The 26,279-nt window shown below is 38.7% G+C and overlaps 1 protein-coding gene across 5 annotated transcripts in view; it reads left to right on the top strand.

Annotated features, from left to right (window-relative positions):
- FAM120C (family with sequence similarity 120 member C) overlaps positions 1-26,279 on the top strand; it is a 143,272-nt gene that overhangs the window by 40,382 nt on the left and 76,611 nt on the right. For all 5 annotated transcript variants that reach the window (XM_061136921.1, XM_061136922.1, XM_061136925.1 and 2 more), the window contains exons 2-4: positions 4,919-5,165; positions 6,414-6,496; positions 12,453-12,581. In XM_061136921.1, the coding sequence (XP_060992904.1) occupies positions 4,919-5,165; positions 6,414-6,496; positions 12,453-12,581 (459 nt within the window). The remainder of the gene's footprint in view (positions 1-4,918; positions 5,166-6,413; positions 6,497-12,452; positions 12,582-26,279) is intronic.

Here is a 26,279-nt window from a genome sequence, read left to right as displayed (position 1 = left end):
TCCTCTAGGAGTTTTATAGTTTCTGGTCTTACCTTTAGATCTTTAATCCATTTTGAGTTTATTTTTGTGTATGGTGTTAGAAAGTGTTCTAGTTTCATTCTTTTACAAGTGGTTGACCAGTTTTCCCAGCACCACTTGTTAAAGAGGTTGTCTTTTTACCATTGTATATCCTTGCCTTCTTTGTCAAAGATAAGGTGTCCATAGGTGCGTGGATTTATCTCTGGGCTTTCTATTCTGTTCCATTGATCCATATTTCTGTCTTTGTGCCAGTACCATACTGTCTTGATGACTGTGGCTTTGTAGTAGAGTCTGAAGTCAGGCAGGTTGATTCCTCCAGTTCCATTCTTCTTTCTCAAGATTACTTTGGCTATTCGAGGTTTTTTTGTATTTCCATACAAATTGTGAAATTATTTGTTCTAGTTCTGTGAAAAATACCGTTGGTAGCTTGATAGGAATTGCATTGAATCTATAGAGTGCTTTGGGTAGTATAGCCATTTTGACAATATTGATTCTTCCAATCCATGAACACGGTATCTGTTTGTGTCCTCTTTGATTTCTTTCACCAGTGTTTTATAGTTTTCTATGTATAGGTCTTTTGTTTCTTTAGGTAGATATACTCCTAAGTATTTTATTCTTTTTGTTACAATGGTGAATGGTATTGTTTCCTTAATTTCTCTTTCTGTTTTATCACTGTGAGTGTATAGGAATGCAAGGGATTTCTGTGTGTTAATTTTATATCCTGCAACTTTACTATATTCGTTGATTAGCTGTAGTAATTTTCTGGTAGAGTCTTTAGGGTTTTCTATGTAGAGGATCATGTCATCTGCAAACAGTGAGAGTTTCACTTCTTCTTTTGGTTGTTTCCATTTTTGACTGTTGTGAATAATTCTGCTACAAACACTCATGTACAAGTTTTTGTGTGAACGTATGTTTTTAATTCTCTTGTATATATACACCTATGAGTGGAAGTATTGGATCATGTAATAACCCCGTGTTAGCCATTTGAGGAACTCCCAGACTGTTTTCCAAAGTGACTGCACCATTTTACACTTCCTCCAACAATGTATGGGGGATTCCAGTTTCTCCACACTCTTGTTATTTTACATTCTAAAAATTATAGCCATGTTAGTACATCTTAATTGGTTTCTCACTGTGGATTTTTGATTGGTATTTCTCTAATAACTAATGATGTTGAACATTTTTTCATGTGCTTATTGACTAGCTTCATTTTTTAGCTGTGTGACTTTGGTCAAGTTCTTCAACCTCTGAGCCTTGTTATTCTGTCATCTGTAAAAGGGAAATAATAATGCATCATGATGTTATTGAAAGGTTAATAGACATGAGGTGTACTTGGAACAGTGCCTGGTACATAGTAGGTACTCAGTTGATACCTAATATTACTTTGCTACTTCATGTCTAAATAACCTGCAATCCAGGCAGACTTTTCCCAGTGACATTGATACGTCAGTTGTTGAAGTCAAATACTTAGATGATGTTGCTCTATTATTTGCCAGGGCCCCTTTCCCTTTTACAACCTGTGTAGGCCTTTCTTTGCTGTTCTGTCAACCCAGCTCTATGTCCTTTCTAAGTGTTGGTTAGGATTGTGGAGGATACACACAAGAATAAGAAGGAATCTGTGGTTTTACAACTTGGCAGGTGAGGATATTGTTGAGTTACTTCCTTGATGGTGTCAACTGTCTCAGTGTTGTAAGAGTTAAGAGGAAAGAAATCATGTAAGAGGGGGCCTATGGAACATATTTGGAACATTGGAAAAGAGAGGCAGTGTGGTATTCTAGGCTAGGAAACCAAGGGAGCAAAGAAAAGGAAACAGTAATCTTGGAGAAGGGTAGCTAGGAAACTAGCCTGGTAGGAGTAGGGTGCTTGGGAATTATGATATTATTGTTATTCTCTTGTTTTCCATTATTTACCCCCAGAATATGCAGTGAAGGAAGTTTTATACCTGGCATCATGAGACTTTTGTTCTAATCTTGGTTCTGCTACAGATTAACTAGGTAACCATGTCAAGTCATCTCTCCTTTCTAGGGGGCTAGTTGCTTAAGCAGCAAAATGAGTAATTGGGCATATGTATATCATATCACTTTGATGTGCACTTTAAATATAGCTCAATTGGTAAAGAATCTGCCTGCAATGCAGGAGACCCCTGTTCCATTCCTGGGTTGGGAAGATCCAGTGGAGAAGGGATAGGCTACCCACTCCAGTATTCTTGGGCTTCCCTTGTGGCTCAGCTGGTAAAGAATCCGCCAGTAATGCTGGAGACCTGAGTTCAATCCCTGGGTTAGGAAGATCCCCTGGAGAAGGGAAAGGCTACCCACTCCAGCATTCAGGCCTGGAGAATTCCATGGACTGTATAGTCCATGGGGTCACAAAGAGTCAGATATGACTGAGTGACTTTCACTTTCACTTTAAATATGTAATAATTCAGTATGTCAGTTATACCTCAATAAAACTTTTTTTTAAATGAGTAATTAGATTAGCTCAATGGTTCTTAGGAGTGTGCATCAGAACCTACTGGAAGCTAGTTTTGAAATATAGGCATTCCAGTCACGCTCAGGAGATTGTTTCAGCAGATCTGAGGTGAGGCACATGTTTGTATATTTTGAAAATGCTTTCCAGGTGATTGTGATTTATATTCCTTACGAGAGCCATCAGATTTGTTAAAGATCACTAGTCCTTGACTTTCTAGAAAATGCTTTCTAGGTGATTGTGATTTATATTCCTTACGAGAGCCATCAGATTTGTTAAAGATCTCTAGTCCTTGACTTTCTAGAGTTGAAATCACTTGGATGGTGGCATAATCAACTGCAGACCAGCTAAAGGTAATATGTTGTTGTAGAAAGAGCATGGACTTTGGTGTCAGTCTGATCTGGGTTCCTGTTTCCCAGCTCTGTAGCCCTGAACATGCCACATCACTTCTCTAAGCCTCAGTTTTCTTACCAGAACCACAGGACTTATAATGCTGACATAGTCAGGTTGTGATGATGAGAAAGAACATGTCACAGTCAGCACTATGCCTGGTACAATGTCGATGGATGCTCAGTCAGTGACTGGTATGAGAGGCATATGCTGGAAGAAACTGTCACTAGGGGACAGCCTAAAACTGTACTCCTACCCAGACCCATCTGGAGTTAATTGTAACTCTAGACATAAATATGTTGTGGCTCAAAGTAAGGTTTTTTGCTTCCTTTGCCTGGATATCAAATAAATACAGACCTTGCTTTGTTATTTGCTTACCAGTGTCCCTCCCTCTGCTGTAACTTAATATGTGACATGGCTCTCTACTGCAACTAGAGTCTCTTTCCATAGCTTAGAGAAAGCTTAATGCATTGAAACTCTTGTCAGACTCCAGAAGAACTACCATTCCTCTAAAACTTAAATGAAAAATTAAGTCAATTGAGTTCAACAAAATTATCAAGGTCTGTAGGCTCTGGAGACAAACTCCAGACTTTATTCCTTCCAGATCTGTGACCTTAGAGATGTAAAATGGAGATAATAATAATAGTTATGGCCTCATTGGATTGTTTTGAGTATGAAATGAATTAATACATGTAAAGTAATTGGAACATTACTTAGCACATAGTATATGTTCAGTATCTGTTAGCAACTATTATTCAAACTGCAATGCATCAGATCTTATGTGGGAGCCAAGAATACAGAGATTATAAAGTTTCTGCAGTCAAGGAACTTAGTGTAGCAGAACCAGTATGCAGATCATTTTAGTATCCTTTATGTAGAGCAATAGATGTGTGCACAAGAAGGGCATTTAACAGTCTGCCTCTATTGCAGTAAAGATAGTGCTCTTCAAGAAGAAGCCTGGTACAATGGGAAGTGTGCATTCTGGAGTCAGATCAGCTTGGGTTTGAATCCTGTGTATACACCCTCATTATGCAGCTTTGGGGGCAACCAATCTCTCACAGCCTTAGTTTTTCCATTTCTAAAATAGAGTGAAGTTTCTGACTTCTAACTGTTGGAAGCGCCCTATTTAGGTGCCCTGTGGTCCAAGGTGCTCCTAAGAAAGAAAGCAGGGATTTTTTAAAAAGAGTTAGATTAACTTAGATTCAGGCTCTAGCTATATGTTATTTAACCTTTCTATGTCTATTTCCACTTGTATGTTTTTTCATCTATATCTGCCTTGTCCTTGGTTGTTCTGTTGATGAGATAATGTATGTAAAGCACACACAGTATATAGAAGGTACTAAGCAATATATAATAGCTTTATTATCTTTCTAACAAAGTTCTCATCTATAATTATTTAAAGTAAAAACTTAAATACTATGAACCACGTTAATTTCAATATTCTTTTAAAGAGCTTCAGGCCATAGTTCCATGCAGGGAGTCAAAAAATTGGTCATTTGAATGGACAAATGGATAATGCTGCCTGTTTTTACAGAAATAATCCAGTTTAGGCTAGGAAAGACTTTTTTTTTTTTTAAGTATTTTGTTCAGCCTTGTGTTGTGCTGTGCTTAGTCGTGTCTGACTCTTTGTGACACCATGGACTGTAGCCCGCCAGGCTCCTCTGTCCATGGGGATTCTCCAGGCAAGAATACTGGAGTGGGTTGCCATGCCCTGCTCTAGGGGATCTCCCCAACCCAGGGATCCAACCCAGGTCTCCCATTTTGCAGGTAGATTCTTTACCACCTAAGCCATTGGGGAAGCCCAAGAATACAGAAGTGAGTAGCCTATCCCTTCTCCAGGGGAACTTCCCAAACCAGGAATCAAATTGGTGTCTCTTGCATTGCAGGCAGATTCTTTACCAGCTGAGTTACCAGGGAAGCCTTGTTCAGTGTTATATAATCTTAAATTTCAACAAACTATAAAATTCAGTTTCTAGCCTTTCTGACTTCTAACCAAATATAGGTCAGCTTTTGTTGCATGACATGTTCTCTTTTTCCTTCCTAGGTCTTTCAGAGCCTTGAAGACCACCATTTGGAAGTGGTGGCTTTTTTCAGGGAAAATGGCTTCCATGGTCTTCTTGCCCATGACTCCGAGTATGCGCTCTACAATATTCCCTCTTACTATAGTTCCCATGCTCTGAAGCTGAGCTGGAATGGAAAGAACCTCACCACCAACCAGTTTCTGATGCAGGAGGTGGCCAAGCAGCTAGGCCTGAAGCGGATGAATTTTCCCATATTTGCTGCACTGCTAGGTAGGTGGTCCAAAGAACAGACTCTAATGATCATGTAAGTTTCCTCTTTCAGTGTCAAGAGATGAAAACCAGAGCAATGGTTATCACTGTTGGATTTATCTTCTGAAAGTTTGCACGTCAAGCACTGTGCTTTGGGGCTTCTTACTAGAAACTCAGCATCTTTTATTATGAATTAATACAGGATATTCCAGAATATTATTTTGATTCTTGTAAAACTTTTTCTTTCATTACATTCTATAAGTATTTTATGCATGGTACCATCTTAGGCCAAATATCTTATTAGCCCTAGGCAACTTTGGTTTCCCACTCAGAGCATTAGCATTTCTTCCCCACTGTTTAACTTCAGATCAAGAACACAAATCATTCTGCATATTTTTCTTTTTGCTTCTCTTGTGCTTACATTTTGTTATGAAAATTCCCAAAAGTACAGCAAAACTTCAAGAATTTGCTCTGAAAATCCTGTTTCTACCACCTGTATTCTGCCAATAACATTTTACTATACTTGCTTCATCATATATCTGTCTTTATATCCATCTATAAGTTTTTCTTTAAAAAATGTATTTCAAAGTTAACTGCAGACTGTTGATTATGTTTGAGTTGGTTTTCCAAGTACTGACAGCATGAAAGTTAATATCTTGTCTCAGGTGTGACCTCTGTTTATAATCCCAAAGGATTTGAGCTTGGATAATCTAGTGGAGTCAGCACAAGTTTTGGAATTAGGCCTTGGACAAATCACTGAAGTGACACCTCCTGGTTTCAGTTTCCTCATCTGTGAAATGAAATAATAATATCTCACAGTGTAATTGATAAGATTAAATGAAATAAGATATATAAAATGCCCAGCACTTAGTAGGCAGTCAGCAGTCGGTGGCTATTATTATAAAAGGCAGCATAACTGCGTGACAGAAAATAGCATGAACTTTGGAGTCAGACAGTCCTAGATTCTTAGCCTGGTGTGGGCACTTATTAGATGTGGCACCTTGGGTAAAGTCACGAGACTTGCTCAAACCTGTTTTCCTCTCTATAAAAGTCTAGATAATATTACCATACACAGGTATTATAAAGATGATATATATATAATGTATGTGATTCATAGTAGATAATCAAACATAGTTACTGTAGTTGTTAAGTTAAGAACATAGATATGTATGAATTATTTGATTGTTTTTTTCCCCCAAAGTCCCTTCTTGGCCTGGAGATTCTAAGAAAACATTTGTACAGTCAATAAATGATAGATATACTTTATAGGTAACCACATTCTCCCCGATGAGGACCTGGCTGCTTTTCACTGGAGCCTCTTGGGACCAGAACATCCCCTTGCATCACTTAAGGTAATGTGCCCCATTTCATGCCTGTGCATCCATGCCTAGAGGACATCACATTTTGATTGGAATTTTGATAGAGTAAATCTTTCATTAGGCTTAAATTATTTCAAATACTTACAAAAAATTTATAATTATGGTCAATACTCTTGAAAAGGAGAAACTCAGTTTTCTACCTAATGTATAGGGAAAAATCTAGTTATACCCCATTGTGTCTTTCTCCCTATGTGTTCCTCTCTCTCACACTACTACCACTGTCACACAGAGTACTTCACTTTTGACACTTCTAGTCACTAAATATGTGGGGAGTTTTCCCCGCACCAAACAATTTTCTGTGATACGAGCTGGGTATCCTACAATTTAACTCAATTCTAACACTATCTACCTGAAGATAGTGTCAGATTAGACAGGTTCAGGACTCAATTCCAAGGACCTCCCCACCCCCCACACACTTTCAGATAGCAGTTGCAAGCCCAGGTTATCACCTGTGCTTCTTACTGACCAATTAGCTATAGATTTGAGGTTCCAATGACTCCCTTCTAGGGTTTAATTAATTTGTGTTTTTTTCCATTTATTTTTATTAGTTGGAGGCTAATTACTTTACAATATTGTAGTGGTTTTTGCCATACATTGACATGAATCAGCCATGGATTTACATGTGTTCCCCATCCCTAACCCCCCACCCACCTCCCTCCCCATCCCATTAAAGCACCTCATAGAACTCAGGGAAATACATACTTACATATATCAGTTTATTAAAGGGTATGATAAAGCACACAGATGAACAGCCAGATGAAGAGATACATAGGATGAGGTCTGGGAGGATCCTGAGCACAGGCGTGCTCTTACCACCTAGGAAATTACAAAGATTTTAGGTGCTCTATGCCAGGAACTGCAGTCAGAGAACAATATATGTTTTGTATTCTCTCACACCCTTATTATCTTAAGGGTTCATACAAACCTATGAAGAAAAATGTTAATACTAATACCCTAGTAAATAAAAAAATGAGCAAAGGAAAGAAGCAGACAATTCACAAAAGAGGAACTATAGTGGCCAATAATGTGACTAGGTGTTAAACCTCACTAGTGATCAGAGATGCAAATTGAGTGAGCAATGTGATTTTTTTTAACCTAACAGTTTAGAAAATATTGAAAGATTAGTCTACCCACTCCTGTCAAGGCTGTGTTGAGACTGATGCTATCATATACTTCTTGTGGTAGTGTAAGTTGGTGGTGGTATTATATTTCCCTAATCCTTTCACTCTCCTAGATGTCTATTTCACATCTTTCCTTCTCTCCTCAAGCCTCTAATTCTCCTTCCTTGCTCATTCTCAGCTCATGACCTGACTTCCTATTTCACTCAGAAAATTGAAGCAATGGAAGCAAAACTTCCACCAGGTCCCACCCTTTCAACTTCTCACCTGCTTGCTCTGCCTGCCTTGGATGACCTGTCACTGTTCCTGTCTTAGGCCAACACTTCTGCCCTTATGCTGAATCCATGCCTCCTTGCTAACTTAAGGACATCACTTCAGAAGTTCTCCCCTCTTTCTCCCACACCATTTTCCCTCTCTTATTGGCTTTTTCCCATCAGATGCATAGGCATGCATCCATCATAAAAAATAAAACCTGCTCTTGATTTCACTCCCCCCACTCCAAGCTACTGCTCTGTATTTCTTTTTCCCTTTTAGCAAACTCTTCTAGAGAGTTGCCTATGAGCTGTTTACTGATCCCTTTCTCTGTTCTCTCTTGAATTTGCTGTGCTGAAATTGCTTTCAACAAAGTCACCAGTGACTGTGATGTTAATAAGTCTAATGGCTAGCTCTCAGTTTTCATCTTGCTTGACCAGTCAGCAGTATATGACCCACTTGCTCACTCTCTGAGAACATGTTCTTCACTTGGCTTTAAAGACCCTATTCTCTTGTAGTGTCCTACCTACTTCAGTGGCTGCTGCTTCTGTCTCCTTTGCTGTTTCCTTGTCTTATGTATGTAACTTTGGAGTGTCCCAGAGTTCTATCCTCAGTCCTTTCTCTCTTCTATCCACACACACTGCCTTGGTGGTTGATCTCATCTGGTGTCATGACTTTAAATACCATATGTCCATTAATGACTCCTAAATACATGTCTCCACCTTTGACCTCCCATTTGAACTCTAGCTCCCGATATCTAATGGCCTACTAAACATGTCAAAGAAACACATCCAAATGGAAACTCCTGATCTTTCCCCTAAACCTGTTCCTTCCACAGCCTTCCCTAATTTTCATTAACAGCAGCTTCATCCTTCCAGTTGCTTAGCTTGAAAGGCTTGGAGTCACCCTTGACTTCTCTCTTACTCATGCTCCACCTCTCTTCTGGTCAGGAAATACCATCAGTTCTTCCTTCAAAATATATCCACTTCTCACCAGTTTCACAGCTATTACCTTGGTCAAGCCATCATTCTTGCCTGGATTATTATACCACTTTACTAACTATTGGTCTTCTGCTTTCACTATTTCATGTCCCAATACCTCTCACCCTTGGCCCCAAATCTATTCCCAGTACAACAGCCAGAGTCACTTTAAAAACTGACTCAAATCATGTCACTTCTCTTTTTAAAATTCTCTAATGGCTCTTCATATCACTAACCTAATCTTTACCATGGCCTACAAAGCAATATGCTTTCTGGCCCTCTCATACAGCTCTGATCTCATCTCCTTTTCTTTTATTTTTAGAATCTTTACATTTACCATTCCCTGTACTGAGACTGCCTTTTCCTCCCACGCAGACATTTCCTCACTCTTATAGGTTTTTCAGATGTTCTTTGGCACTGTGACCTTTCCTGACACACTTTTAAAATTTCCTTCTCCCACACCTGCCACACACAGACAGTTGTATTCTCTAACTCCTTCTCTGCTAACACTTTCTCCATAGCCCTTACCTACATTTAGCACACTATACATTATATTATTCTGTTTGTTTCACCAACCTTATCCCATCCTAACACACCTGTACTAGAAATTAAGCTCCCTTGAAGGCAGGGAGTTTTGTCTGTCTTTTTGATTCCTGCATCCCTGATGCCTGGAACAGTGCCAGGCATAAAATAGGCATTAAATATTTATTAAAAGAAGGAATCAATGGTACACCCTATACCTAAGTAATTTGTATTAAAAGCTTTTAGAAGTGGAAAATGGCAAAATGGTTGTCTGAGGCAGCCTAACAAGTATCTGAGAAAAGAACAGAAGTGAAAGGCAAAAGAGAAAAGGAAAGAAATACCCATCTAAACACAGAATTCCAAAGAATAGCAAGGAGAGATAAGAAAGCCTTCCTCAGTGCAATCAATGCAAAGGAATAGAGGAAAACATTGGAATGAGAAAGACTAGAGATCTCTTCAAAAAAATTAGAGATACCAAGGAAACATTTCATGCAAAGATGGGCACAATAAATGACAGAAACGGTATGGATCTAACAGAAGCAGAAGATACTAAGAAGAGGTGACAAGAATACACAGAAGAACTATGCAAAAAAGATCTTCATGACTCAGATAACCATGATGGTGTGATCACTCACCTAGAGCCAGATATCCTGGAATGTGAAGTCAAGTGGACGTTAGGAGGCATCACTATGAACAGAGCTAGTGGAGGTGATGGAATTCCAGCTGAGCTGTTTCAAGTCCTAAAAGATGATGCTGTTAAAGTGCTGCACCACTACAAACAGAGGTAGTGGAGGTGATGGAATTTCAGCTGAGCTATTTCAAGTCCTAAAAGATGATGCTGTTAATGTGCTGCTCTCAATATGCCAGCAAATATGGAAAACTCAGCAATGGCCACAGAACTGAAAAAGGTCAGTTTTCATTCCAATCCCAAAGAATGGCAATGCCAAAGAATGTTCAAACTATGGCACAATTGCACTCATTTCACACGCTAGCAAAGTAATGCTCAAAATTCTCCAAGCCAGGCTTCAACAGTATGTGAACCAAGAACTTCCATATGTTCAAGCTGGATTTAGAAAGGGAGAGGAACCAGAGATCAAATTGCCAACATCCATTGGATCATAGAAAAAGCAAGAGAATTCCAAAAAATCATCTACTTCTGCTTCATTGATTATGCCAAAGCCTTTGACTGTGTGGATCACAACAAACTGTGGGAAATGAGACGGGGATACCAGACCACCTTCCCTGCCTCCTGAGAAACCTGTATGAAGGTCAAAAACCAACAGTTAGAACTGGACATGGAACAATGGACTGGTTCCAAATTGGGAAAGGAATACGTCAAGATTGTATATTGTCACCCTCCTTATTTAACTTATATGCAGAGTACCTCATGAGAAATGCCAGGCTGGATGAAGCACAAGCTGGAATCAAGATTGCTGGGAGAAATATCAATAACCTTAAATATGCAGATGACACCACCCTTAAGGCAGAAAGTGAACAGGAACTAAAGAGCCTCTTGATGAAAGTGACAGAGAGTGAAAAAGTTGGCTTAAAACTTAACATTCAGAAAACTAAGATCATGCCATCTGGTCCCATCACTTCATGGGAAATAGATGGGGAAACAGTGGAAACAGTGTCAGACCTTTTTTGGGGGGCTCCAAAGTCACTGCAGATGGTAATTGTAGCAATGAAATTAAAAGACGCTTACTCCTTGGAAGGAAAGTTGTGACCAACCTAGATAGCATATTAAAAAGCAGAGACATTACTTTGCCAACAAAGGTCCGTCTGGTCAACGCTATGGTTTTTCCAGTGGTCATGTATGGATGTGAGAGTTGGACTGTGAAGAAACCTGAGCGCCGAAGAATTGATGCTTTTGAACTGTGGTGTTGGAGAAGACTCTTGAGAGTCCCTTGGACAGCAAGGAGATCAAACTAAAGGAAATCAATCCTGAATATTCATTGGAAGGACTGATGGTGAACCTGAAGCTCCAATACTTTGGCCACCTGATGCGAAGAGCTGACTCATTTGAAAAGACCCTGATGCTGGAAAAGATTGAAGGCTTGAGGAGAAGGGGGACAACAGAGGATGAAATGGTTGGATGGTATCACTGACTTGATGCACATGAGTTTGAGCAAGTTCCGGGAATTGGTGATGGATAGGAAAGCCTGGCATGTTGCAGTCTATGGGGTCGCAAAAGCACGACATGCGTTTGCAAGGACACGACATGAGCTACTGAAGTGAACTGAACTGAAAAGCTTTTAAGAAGTTGATAGCCTTTTACTCAGCAATTATCATTCTAGAAAACATGTAATTAGATAATTGGAAGGTAGTCAACAAGTCATACCTACATTTCACCATAACATTTAAAATTTTCAAGCATCACAAAATAGAAAGAGTAATATATAGTTAACTGTCACTGTAACATCTTCTATAACCAGTAGTTGTTAAAATGTGGCCACACTTGCTTGAGTTTTTGTTGTTGTTGCTCTTACTCGTATATTTTAAAACAGATGCCAGTCCTCAAGTTATTTCACTCTCATTTTCTTTGATATGCATATGTAAAACATATGAGCATTTTCTTATTTAGGCACAATGCCATTATTACTCTTAAAAAAATTAATGATAATTTCTTGATATCATCTTAATATCTAATCCATTTTTAGATTTTCATGATTGTCTTACAAAAACTTTTTTGTGGTTACTTCAAATCAGGATTCAAACATGATTCACACATTACAACATTACCTTTAATAGCAGAAGTTTGGAAACAGCTAAAATGTATCATGACAATTTATCATGATTAATTATGGCAGTGCCATAAAACAGTAATCTTTGTTGTGGGATTATGTCTGATATGTTTTTTTCTTTCTTTATCCTTTTCAATCTTGATTCCAAGTGTTCTGTACTGAAAATTACGGGAAAATTAATTTAAAGAAAAGATGATAACTGTCTCTCAGTGGATTTACTGAATTTGAATTCTGTATCTCACCCCTGTCTCACCCTTTTTCTTAATGATCCATCTTAGACATCAATGTGCTTTGCTTATCTTACTTCTTCTAGGTCAGAGCTCATCAGCTGGTTCTTCCTCCCTGTGATGTGGTAATCAAGGCTGTTTCTGAGTATGTTAGTTCCATCAAAGACCCCTCAAACCTGGATGTGGTTGGGAAGGATGTTTTCAAACAGTCTCAGGTAAGCTAGCCTTCACCTTCCTAAGAACGGCCAGTTTTCTTACTTTACAAGTACCACCAGAAGATTTGATCATTTTTGTGCTGCCTGCCTTCTCTCCTCCTCCGTGCTTATCTTCTCCCTTCTTACAGACTAGAGCCCCAAAGTTTCTTTTAGAAAACATCACTAGGCCTGGATTTAAAGGATTCTTTTTTACCTTTTTTCTACTGGTTATTAAAGTTATATGAATTCATTCTACAGAATTTAGAAAATGTCACTTATACTCTCATTACCCAGAAACAACTTGCCATAGTTATCACTCTGGCATATATCCCTCTCTTTTTTTATTCAGTGTATATTTTAATATAAAGGAGGTACTCTTTATTGGAGGAAAATGAGTGCTGAAAAAGACTACTTAAGTATGTCCATATGAAACAACACTGTTTCATTATTAATAGTGAGAAAAGGGCTCACCTGGGATTTTATCTTGTGAAATGAAACTAGAAGTTAGGAAAATAAGTTAGTTTTATTTTTGACAATTTCATTTATACTTATGCTTCGGGTTTTTCAGTTTTATTTTAAATTTAAAAGTCAGTAAAACTGACTTGTATGGTTATATGGATTTTTAAAACATGTATAGATTTCTGTAGCCAGTATCACAATCAGGATCAGAACGGTTGAACCTTCCCTGAAATTTCTCATGCTATCCCTTCATAATTATACCCAAACTTATCCCTAATCCCTGGAAACTACCAGTCTATTCTCTGTCATACTTATCTTTTAGAGAATAGCATGTGAACGGAATCATAGAGTATGTAATCTTTTAAGAATGGCATTTTTCATTCAAAATAATGCCTTTGAGATTGTTTTAAGTTGTTGAATGTTGCATCTATGGATAATTCATTCCTTTTTATTGCCATAGTATGTATTGTGTCACTCTACATCATTTTGTTTATGCTTTCACCCCTAGAGAATATTTGAGTTGTTTCCAGTTTTCAGTGGTTCGAGTAGAGCTTCTATAAACATTTTTGTACAGGTTTTTGTATGAACATGTTTTCATTTCCCTACTGTAATACCTAGCAATGGAAATTCTGGGTCATATGGTAAGTGTATGTTTAACTTAATTTTTTTTTCTTTGTTTTAAATTTATTTATTTTAATTGGAGGCTGATTACTTTACAGTATTGTAGAGGTTTTTGCCATACATTGACATGAATCAGTCATGGGTGTACGTCTGTTCCCCATCCTGAACCCCCCTACCACCTCCCTCCCCATCCCATCCTCAGGGTCATCCCAGTGCACCAGCCCTTAGCACCCTATCTCATGCATCGAACCTGGACTGGTGATCTGTTTCACATATGATAATACATGTGTTTCAATTCTATTCTCTCAAATCATCCCACCCTCACCTTCTCCTTCTCCCACAGAGTCCAAAAGACTGTTCTATACATCTGTGTCTCTTTTGCTGTCTCGCATATAGGGTCATTGTTGCCATCTTTCTAAATTCCATATGTATGTGTTAATATACTATATTTGTGTTTTTCTTTCTGATTTACTTCACTCTGTGTGATAGCCTCCAGTTTCCTCTACCTCATTAGAACTGATTCAAATGTGTTTGTTTAATGGCTGAGTAATATTCCATTCTGTATATGTACCACAGCTTTCTCAACCATTCGTCTGCTGATGTGACATCTAGGTTGCTTCCATGTCTTGGCTATTATAAACAGTGCTGTGGTGAACATTGGGGTACATGTGTCTCTTTCAGTTCTGGTTTCCTCAGTGTATGTGCCCAGCAGTGGGATTACTGGGTCATATGGCAGTTCTATTTCCAGTTTTTTAAGGAATCTCCACACTCTTCTCCATAGTGGCTGTACTAGTTTGCATTCCCACCCACAGTGTAAGAGGGTTGCCTTTTCTCCACACCCTCTCCAGCATTTATTGTTTGTAGATTTTAGGATAGCAGCCATTCTAACCGGTGTGAGATGGCACCACATTGTGGTTTTGATTTGCATTTCTCTGATACTAAGTGATGTTAAGCATCTTTTCATGTGTTTGTTATCCATCTGTATGTCTTTTTTGGAGAAATGTCTGTTTAGTTCTTTGGCCCATTTTTTGATTGGGTCATTTATTTTTCTGGAATTGAGTTGAAGGAACTGCTTGTATATTTTGAGATTAATTCTTTGTCAGTTGCTTCGTTTGCTATTATTTTCTCCCATTCTGAAGGCTGTCTTTTCACCTTGCTTATAGTTTCCTTTGTTGTGCAAAAGCTTTTAAGTTTAATTAGGTCCCATTTGTTTATTTTTGCTTTTATTTCCAGTACTCTTGGAGGTGGGTCATAAAGGATCCTGCTGTGATTTATGTCAGAGAGTGTTTTGCCTATGATTTCCTCTAGGAGTTTTATAATTTCTGGTCTTATATTTAGATCTTTAATCCATTTTGAGTTTATTTTTGTGTATGGTGTTAGAAAGTGTTCTAGTTTCCTTCTTTTACAGTGGTTGACTAGTTTTCCCAGCACCACTTGTTAAAGAGATTGTCTTTTCTCCATTGTATATTCTTGCCTCCTTTGTGGAAGATAAGGTGTCTATAGGTGCGTGGAGTTGTCTCTGGGCTTTCTATTCTGTTCCATTGATCTATATTTCTGTCTTTGTGCCAGTACCATACTGTCTTGATGACTGTAGCTTTGTAGTATAGCCTGAAGCCAGGCAGGTTGATTTCTTCCAGTTCCATTCTTCTTTCTCAAGATTGCTTTGGCTATTTGAAGTTTTCTGTATTTCCGTACAAATTGTGAAATTATTTGTTCTAGTCACTTGAAAAATACCGTTGGTAGCTTGATACAGATTGCATTGAATCTATAGGTTGCAAACTTAAACTTTAGAAGACTCTGCCAAACCATTTTCAAGGGTGGCTGTTGTGTTCCTTAAAAGTAATTGTTATTGTTAGTATTAGTCATTTTAACAGCTGTGTAGTGGTAGTTCATCATAATTTTAATTTGCCTTTCTCAAATAACTAATGATGAACATTTTTTTTCCTTAGCTTATTTGCCATCCATATATTCTGTTTGGTGAATGGTCTGTTCATGAACAGTCTTTTGCATATTTTTTAACTGGGTTGTTTGATTACTTATTATTGAGTTTCAAGAATTCATGACCTTTTGTCAGAAACTTGGTTTGTAAATATTTTCTCCTAGTGTATAGTTTGTCTTTATATTCTTTTAAGGGTCATTTACAAAGTGAAAGTTTTCCAGTTTTATCTTTTTTGGATCATGCTTTTGCTGTCATGTCTAAGAACTCTTTCCCTAACTGCAATCCCAGATGGAGCTGGTGGTAAAGAACCCACTGCCAGATCAGATGTAAGGGACTCAGGTTCAATCCCTGGGTCGGAAAGATCCCCTGGAAGAGGGCATGGCAATCCACTCCAGTATTCTTGCCTGGAGAATCCCATGGACAGAGAAGCCTGCAGTCTACAGTCCATAGGGATCCAAAGAGTCAGACACAACTGAAGAGACTTAGCACTCAAGCAAAACAATATTGTCCTGTTTTCCTCTAAGAATTATATAGTTTTACTTTTTACATTTAGAACCAGTCATCAGTTTTGAGCTCATATTTTTTGAAGTGGGAGGTATTTTGTTTTCCTTTTACATATGGTTGTTCAGTGGTTTCAACAAAGTTTTGTGAAAAGAGTCTTCTTTCTCCACTGAATTGCCTTTGTCAAAAATCAATTGTTCAGGATTCCCTTGGTGGTCCAGTGGTTCACAATCCACGGGCCAGTGAAGGGGACATTGATTTGATCCCTAGCCTGACAAAATGTGGTCCACTGGAGAAGGGAATGGCAAACCACTTCAGTATTCTTGCCTTGAGAACCCCAAGAACAGTATGAAAAGGCAAAATAGGCAAGATAGGACACAGAAAGATGAACACCCCAGGTCAGTAGGTGCCAATATGCTACTGGAGATCAGTGGAGAATTAACTCCAGAAAGAATGAAGAGATGGAGTCAAAGCAAAAGCAACACCCAATTGTGGATGTGACTGGTGATGGAAGTAAAGTCCAATGCTGTAAAGTGCTGTATTGCATAGGAACCTGGAATGTTAGGTCCATGAAACAAAGCAAATTGGAAGTGGTCAAACAGGAGATGGCAAGAGTGAATGTCTACATTTTAGGAATCCACGAACTAAAATGGACTGGAATGGGTGAATTTAACTCAGATGACCATGATATCCACTACTGTGGGCAGGAATCCCTTAGAATAAATGGAATAGCCATTATGGTCAACAAAAGTCTGAAATGCAGTACTTGGATGCGATCTCAAAAATGACAGAATAATCTCTGTTCATTTCCAAGGCAAATCATTCAGTATCACAGTAATCCAAGGCTATGCCCCAACCAGTAATGCTGAAGAAGCTTAAGTTCAGTGGTTCCATGAAGACCTACAAGACCTTTTAGAACTAACACCCAAAAAACATGTCCTTTTTATTATAGGGGACTGGAATGCAAAAGGAGGAAGTCAAGAAATATCTGGAGTAACAGGCAAATTTGGCCTTGGAGTACAGAATGAAGCATGGCAAAGGCTAACAGAGTTTGGCCAAGAGAATGCACTGGTCATAGCAAACACCCTCTTCCAACAACAGAAGAGAAGACTCTGCACATGGATATCACCAGATGGTCAACACCAAAATCAGATAGATTATTTATTTGCAGCCAAAGATGGAGAAGCTCTATACAGTCAGCAAAAACAAGACCGGGAGCTGACTGTGGCTCAGATCATGAACTCCTTATTGCCAAATTCAGACTTAAATTGAAGAAAGTAGAGAAAACCATTAGACCATGCAGGCATGACCTAAATCAAATCCCTTAACGACTATACAGTGGAAGTGACAGATGTAAGGGATTCAATCTGATAGACAGAGTGCCTGAAGAACTATGGGTGGAGATTCGTGACATTGTATAGGAAGCAGTGATCAAGACCATACCCAAGAAAAAGAAATGAAAACCGGCAAAATGGTTGTCTGAGGAGGCCTTACAAATAGCCGAGAAAAGAAGAGAAGCAAAAGGCAAAGGAGATAAGGAAAGATATGCCCATCTGAATGCAGAGTTCCAAAGAATAACAAGGAGAGATAAGAAAGCCTTCCTCAGTGATGAATGCAAAGAAATAGTGGAAAACAATGGAATAGGAAAGACTAGAGATCTCTTCAAGAAAATTAGAGATACCAAGGGAACATTTCATGTGAAGATGGGCACAATAAAGGACATAAATGGTATGGACCTAACAGAAGGAGAAGATATTAAGAAGAGGTGGCAAGAATACACAGAAGAACTATACAGAAAAGATCTTCATGACCCAGATAATCATAAATGGTGTGATCACTCACCTAGAGCCAGACATCAGGGAATGCAAAGTCAAGTGGGCCTTAGGAAGCATCACTACGAACAGAGCTAGTGGAAGTGATGGAATTCCAGTTGAGCTATTTCAAATCCTAAAAGATGTTGCTGTGAAAGTGCTGCACTCAGTATGCCAGCAAATTTGGAAAATCGGCAGCGACCACGGGACTGGAAAAGGTCAGTTTTCATTCCAGTCCCAAAGAAACACAATGCAAAGAATGCTCAAACTACCACATAATTGCACTCATCTCACATACTAGTAAAGTAATGCTCAAAATTCTCCATGCCAGACCTTAAAAGTACATGAACCGTGAACTTCCAGATGTTTAGGAAGAGTCAGAGGAACCAGAGGTCAAATTGCCAACATCCTTTGGATCATCGAAAAAACAAGAAAGTTCCAGAAAAACATCTATTTCTGCTTTATTGACTATGCCAAAGCCTTTGACTGTGTGGATCGCAATAAACTGTGGAAAATTATTCAAGATATAGGAATACCAGACCACCTGACCTGTCTCTTGAGATACCTATATGCAGGTCAGGAAGCAACAGTTAGAACTGGACATGGAACAACAGACTGGTTCCAAATAGGAAAAGGAGAACGTCAAGGCTGTATATTGTCACCCTGCTTATTTAACTTATATGCAGAGTACATTATGAGAAACGCTGGACTGGATGAAGCACAAGCTGGAATCAAGATTGCCAGGAGAAAAAAAAAAAAATGATTGCCAGGAGAAATATCAATCACCTCAGATATGCAGATGACACCACCCTTATGGCAGAAAGCGAAGAGGAACTAAAAAGCCTCTTGACGAAAGTGAAGGAGGACAGTGAAAATGTTGGCTTAAAGCTCAACATTCAGAAAACTAAGATCATGGCATCTGGTCCCATCACTTCGTGGGAAATAGATGGGGAAACAGTGGAAACAGTGTCAGACTTATTTTTTTTTTTTGGTGGGGGGCTCCGAAGTCACTCCAGATGGTGATTGCAGCAATGAAATTAAAAGACGCTTACTCCTTGGAAGGAAAGTTATGACCAACCTAGATAGCATATTAAAAAGCAGAGACATTACTTTACCAACAAAGGTCCGTCTAGTCAAGGCTATGGTTTTTCCAGTGGTCATGTATGGATGTGAGAGTTGGACTGTGAAGAAACCTGAGCGCCGAAGAATTGATGCTTTTGAACTGTGGTGTTGGAGAAGAGTCTTGAGAGTCCCTTGGACTGCAAGGAGATCCAACCAGTCCATCCTAAAGGAGATCAGTCCTGGGTGTTCATTGGAAAGACTGATGCTGAAGCTGAAACTCCAATACTTTGCCCACCTTGTGCTAAGAGTTGACTCATTGGAAAAGACCCTGATGTTGGGAGGGATTGGGGGCAGGAGGAGAAGGGGACGACAGAGGATGAGATGGCTGGATGGCATCACTGACTCGATGTACATGAGTTTGGATAAACTCCGGGAGTTGGTGATGGACAGGGAGGCCTGGCATGCTGCGATTCATGGGGTCTTAAAGAGTCGGACATGACTGAGTGACTGAACTGAACTGATGTGAAAAACTGACTCATTTGCAAAGACCCTGATGCTGGGAAAGATTGAAGGCGGGAGGAGGAGGGGACGACAGGGGATGAGATGATTAGATGGCATCACCGACTCAGTGGACATGAGTTTGAGTAAAGTCTGGATCTGATGATGGACAGGGAGGCCTGTTGTGCTGCAGTCCATGGGGTCACAAAGAGTCGGACACGACTGAGCAACTGAACTGACTGACTGAACTGGGAAGATTCCGCATGTTACAGGGCATGTAAGCCCGGGCACCACAAGTACTAAGCCCATGCTCTAGAACCTGAGCCACAATTACTGAGCCCACATGTGACAACTTTTGTAGCCCGTGCACCCTAGCGTCTGTCTGTGCAAGAGGAGAAACCACTGTAATGAGAAGCCCAGGCACTGCAACTAGAGAGTAATTCCCACTCTCCGTAACGAGAGAAAGCCTGTGCCCAGCAACAATGACACTGTGCAGCCAAAAATAAAAATTAGATAATTTTAAAAATCGATTATTCATATTTCTATGGATCTGTTTCTGGACCATAGTCTGTTTAGTTGACTATGTGTCTCTCTGTTTTCAAATAGAACACTGTTTTGAATCCTGTAGCTCTATGGTAAGTCTTAAGATTGGGTAGTGATTTCTCTAATTGTACTCTTCTTTTTCAAAATTATTTTGTGTATTTTAATTCCTTTTTCTTTCCATATAAATTTTAGAAGAATGCTGTCTATATCTACAAAAAAATCCTAGTGGATTTTAATTGTAATTCCTTTTAATATATACATGAATTTGGTCAGTATTCACTTCTGCATTTGTTTAGCTTGTCTTTGATTTATTTAGTTCTTCATTTTTTTAAATATTTTTCAGCATATAAGTCTTATACATTGTTTTATATTTATGTTTAAGTATTTCATCTTGAATGTACCTATTATAAATGATATTGTTTTATTCCAATTTGTTTGTTCATTGCTAGTGTATAGAAATATGACTGATTTTTGTGTGTTGACCTTGTATTCTGCAACCTTTGTAAATTTACTAGGAGCTTTTTGGTAGGTTTCTTGGTATTTTCTGTAGAGGCGATCATTTTATCAGTAAATGGAACAATTTTAGTTCTTTCTTTTCCAGTTATATGCCTTTTTTTTTCTTATTGCACTATCTAGGATTTCTAAACAGTGTTGAATAGGAGTACTGAGAGAATGTCCTCTTTGGGGAAAGCATTCAGTCAGCATTTAGAGAGATGGGTTTTTTTTGATGCACGTTATTAGGTTGAAGAAGATCTCTTTCTAGTTTACTAAAAGTTCTTATCATTAATGGATGATATATTTTATCAAATGCATTTTGTGTGTCTATTGTTAGGATCATGTGCTTTTTCTTATTTAGTCCATTGATTTTTGAATATTGAGCTATCCTTGCATTCCCCAGAGATGGTAAAAATGTATTATCCTTGTTTTTTATTGTTGGATTTGAATTACTTGTATTTCATTGAGTATTTTTGCCTGTATTTTCATGAGGAATCTTGAACTATATTTTTTATGTGTGTTTGTGTTTTCTTTGGTTTTGATATCAGGTTGATGCTGGAATAATAACGTGGGTTGGCAAGTATTCCTTCTATTTTTTGGAAGAGATTGTATAGAATTGGTGTTTTTCTTCTTTAATTGGTTGGTAGAATTTTCCAGTGATGTATTTGTCATGGATTTCTTTGAATTTATCTTGTTTAGAGTTTGCTGAGTTTCTTTCATTTCTAAGTATATCATTCACTAAATTTGAGAAGTTTTCAGCTATTATTCTTCAAGCAGATTTTCTGTTCCACATTCTCCTTTCCTCCAGTGTTTGACCTGTTGGTATTACCCCATAGATACCTAAGACTGTGATTTTTTAAACAACTCTCTTCCTCTCTGATTTTCACACTGGACAGTGTCTATTGATACATCATTAACTTTGTTGATTCTTTCCTTGATCATCTGTTTTCTTTTTTAAAAAGTTTTTTTATTGGAGTATAGTTGATTTATAATGTATTAGTTTCAGGTGTACAGCAAAGTGACTCAGTTAAACCCATACAAGTATCCATTCATCTTTAAGTTCTTCTCCCATATAGATTATTACAGAATATTAGGTAGAGTTTCCTGTGCTATACCATAGGTCCTTATTAGTTATCTATTTTATATATAGTAATATGTATATGTTAATCCCAGCCTCCTGATTTATCTTTCCCCACCTTTCATCTTAGGTAACCGTAAGTTTTTCTACTTCTGTGACTCAGTTTCTGTTTTGTAATTTTTGTAATTAAGTTCCATTTGCACCATTTTTTTAAGATTCCACATATAAGTGATATCATGTGATACTTGTCTTTCTCTGTCTGACTTACTTAGTATGATAATCTCTAGATCCACCCATGTTGCTGCAGATGGCATTATTTCATTCTTTCATATGTAAGTAATATTCCATTATTTTTATAGGTACTACATCTTTATCCATTCCTCTGTCAATTGACACTTAGGTTGCTTCCATGTCTTATTGAAGTTGGTCATCTCTTTTCTGCTATAGAATCCATCCAACAAATTTTTTTAAAAAAAATCTGGGTATTGTATTTTAAGTTCTAAAATTTCCATTTCGTTTCTCTTTATGTATTACCTCTCTTTGCTGAGATTTTTTTTTTGAGTTTTGAATTTACATCTATTAAGAATCAGATGTATACTACATATACCTTTTTTTCAAGTTGAATTGAGAATCAAAGTGAATAGAGGAAAAGTGTTAACTAGTAGAAACGTTCTAAAGTTCTACTCCTTATTTTTGCTGAGATTTTCTATCTTTGTTTCAAAAGTGTTTCTTCTACATTTAAGCATTTTTATAAAGCTGCTTAAAGATTTTGTCAGATAATTTCAACATGTGTGTCATCTCAGCATTGGCATATATTGATTATTTCATGCAGTGTAACATTTTCCTGGTTATGCCCAAACCAAGTAAAACTGGATTGGACATTTTGAATTTTATGTTATGAGATTCTTGGTCTTATTTCAATATAATGGAGAATGTTGATAGTTTTGTATTAAGAAGCAATTGACCCATTTAAGTTCAGACCACAAGTTCTTAGCATCCTACAGTCGTTTCAGTGTCAGTACAATTTTCAAAGCCTTTGCAAATATATTTGGATCAGTGCCATGAATGCCACACAGTGGTCAGTCTGGGGTTTAGGTAGTGGTTTATTTCTTCAGTCTTCAGAGTCGGTGGTCGCTGTTTTAAGTGTCAGATCCACACTTGTGCTGCTCCCTCTTTACAATCCATTTAGTACTTCCAAGTTCATTCAGTTCAGTTCAGTTCAGTCACTCAGTCGTGTCCGACTCTTTAAGACCCCATGAATCGCAGCATGCCAGGCCTCCCTGTCCATCACCATCTCCCGGAGTTTACCCAAACTCATGTCCATCGAGTCGGTGATGCCATCCAGCCATCTCATCCTCTGTCGTCCCCTTCTCCTCCTGCCCCCAATCCCTCCCAGCATCAGAGTCTTTTCCAACTCTTCGCACAAGGTGGCCAAAGTATTAGAGTTTCAGCTTCAGCGTCAGTCCTTCCAATGAACACCCAGGACTGATCTCCTTTAGGATGGATTGGTTGGATGTCCTTGCAGTCCAAGGGACTCTCAAGACTCTTCTCCAACACCACAGTTCAAAAGCATCAATTCTTCGGCGCTCAGGTTTCTTCACAGTCCAACTCTCACATCCATACATGACCACTGGAAAAACCATAGCCTTGACTAGACGGACCTTTGTTGGTAAAGTAATGTCTCTGCTTTTTAATATGCTATCTAGGTTGGTCATAACTTTCCTTCCAAGGAGTAAGCGTCTTTTAATTTCATTGCTGCAATCACCATCTGGAGTGACTTTGGAGCCCCCCAGAATAAAGTCTGACACTGTTTCCACTGTTGCCCCATCTATTTGCCATTTGGGCCACCCTTTTTCAGCATCTCGGGCCAAGCAGCAGGACAGAGAAAAGGTACTAAAGGCTCACCCCACCCTCTGGAGATCACTGCTTCTCTGATTGGAGAGGAAGGTTCCTCATTGAGACATTTAGCTTCCTGTTATTCATCTATTGCTACTGCTGTCACTACCGGTTTGCTTTAGGCTGGCACACATTAGAACAGAAAAAAGAAAAATGGGAGTATTTCCATACATTTTCTTGAGTTTTTAGAGACTCCTTTCCCACTTTTCAAGCCAGAACTGGACTAAGATTTCTCCTGGAGCTCTCTCCACGTCAATGGATGCTTCCAGATTTTAGGCTGCATTGTGTCCACACCAGGGGACATTGGAGGAAAAAGAAATGTGAAACTCACCCTTGGTTTTTGTAGTATTTTGAATTCTGGCCTTCTTCCCCAATCCTACTTCTAATGTTTGCTTTTCAGAGTCTTCAAATAACTGCTCCTGGTTGCTATAACTACCTTCAGAAGGAACAAGGTAGATGTACTAATCCCATCTTATTCAGAATGGAATCACTTCATGGCAAACAGATGGGGAAACAATGGAAACAGTGACAGACTTTATTTTCTTGGGCTCCAAAATCACTGCAGATGGTGACTGCAGCCATGAAATTAGAAGACACTTGCTCCTTGGAAGAAAAGTTATGACAAACCTAGACTGCGTATTAAAAAGCAGAGACATTACTTTGCCAACAAAACTCTGTCTAGTCAAAGCTATGGTTTTTCCAGTAGTCCTGTATAGATGTGAGAGTTGGACCATAAAGAAAGCTGAGCGCCAAAGAACTGTGGTGTTGGAGAAGACTCTTGAGAGTCTCTTGGACTGCAAGGAGATCCAACCAGTCAAACCTAAAGGAAATCAGTCCTGAATATTCTTTGGAAGGACTGATGCTGAAGTTCCAACACTTGGGCCACCTGATGAGAAGAACTAACTCATTGGAAAAGACCCTGATGCTGGGAAAGATTGAAGACAGGAGAAGAAGGGGACGACAGAGGATGAGATGGTTGGATGGCACACCAACTAATGGACATGAGTTTGAGCAACCTCCAGGAGATGGTGAAAGACAGAGAAGCCTAGAGTTCTGCAGTCTATGGGGTCACAGAGAGTTGGACATGACTGAGCGAATGAACAACAGCTATAAATTTTTTAAATGAATAAAGAATAAGTTTTCCAAACAAAATTTTGTGATAGCTCTCCTACCCACTAGGTCACATTTAACTTTCTGGCACAATTTAAGTGCTGTGTTTCTTTTAATAAAAAGTATACTTGGGTTATAATATCTTAAAAGATTTACTTTCTTTTGATATTCAGATCATTCTTTTTTCAAGTGCCTTTCCTACCATGATCTTTCATAATTCTCTCTTCCATCATTGTTGAAAACTAACTGTAACAGATCCTCATTGGTCTGTGGCTTCTAGCATAATGTGAGCCATCTTCCATCATGTGCCTTTACTTTGGGAAATCCTGACTTTATGACAGATATGCCCATTCACTTTGTTACTTTGCATTGCACTTTCAGCTGTTTGCATGAGACAATTAGGAAGAGATTGACCCATAGGAAAAGAAATTGCCATATTCGGTAGAGAGAGATCCTAGTATTAAGCAGGGAATACTGTTTAAATGGAGAATACATTTTCCTGCTGATTTTTTATTGTGATAAAAATGCATGTAAAATTTACCATCTTAAACATTGTAAATATACGTTCAGTGGTATTAATTACATTCATAATATTGTGTAACCATTATCATCATTCATCCCTATAACTCTTATGATCTTGTAAAACTGAAAATCTACAACCATTAAAAGATAAGTTCCCATTCTCTCCTCCCTCTCAGCCCATTCTACTTTTGATCTCTGATTTTGACTACTTTACATACTTCATATAAGTAGAATTATACTATATGTAGGAAATTCCTAGTGGCTTAGCAGTAAAGAATCTGCCTTCAGTGCAATAGGCACAAGAGACACAGGTTCAATCCCTGGGTGAGGAAGATCCCCTGGAGAAGGAAATGGCCACGCACTCCAGTATTCTTGCCTGGATGGACAGAGGAGCCTGACGGGGCTATAGTCCATGGGGTTGCAATGAGTCGGACATGACTGAGCATACTTGCATATGCATTTGCATTTGCAGTGGGCTTATTTCACTTAGAATAATGTACTTAAAGTTTTTCCATGTTGTAGCATGTATCAGAATATCCTTCCATTTTAATATTGAATAATATTCTGTTGTCCCTTTCATGAATCACAGCCTTGTAATGGCAAAGAGGCTTGTGTAACTCAGTGAAGATGTGAGCCTTGCTGTGCACGGCCACCCAAGATTGATGTGGTCCACTGGATGAGGAAATGTCAACCCACTCCAGTATTCTTGCTTGGAGAACTCCATGAACAGTATGAAAAGGCAAAAAAATATGACATCAGAAGATGATGGTCATAGCAAACACCCTTTTCCAACAACCCAAGAGACAACTCTGCATGTGGACATCACCAGGTGGTCAAAACCAAAATCAGACTGATTATGTTGTTTGCAGCCAAAGATGGAGAAAGTCTATACAGTCAGCAAAAACAAGACCTGGAGATGACTGTGGCTCACATCTTGAGCTCCTTATTGCAAAATTCAGACTAAAATTGAAGAGAGTAGGGAAAATCACTAGGCCCATTCAAGAACGAAAGAAACTGAAAGAAAGTGAAGTCACTCAGTTGTGTCCGACTCTTTGCGACCCCGTGGACTGTAGCCTACCAGGCTCCTCCATCCGTGGGATTCTCCAGGCAAGAATACTGGAGTGGGTTACCATTTCCTTCTCCAGGGGATCTTCCCGACCCAGGGATCGAGCCCGGGTCTCCCG

The sequence above is a fragment of the Dama dama genome, chromosome X (assembly GCF_033118175.1).
Source record: "Dama dama isolate Ldn47 chromosome X, ASM3311817v1, whole genome shotgun sequence".
NCBI lineage: Eukaryota > Metazoa > Chordata > Mammalia > Artiodactyla > Cervidae > Dama > Dama dama.
This window is presented reverse-complemented; position numbering and strand designations above follow the sequence as displayed.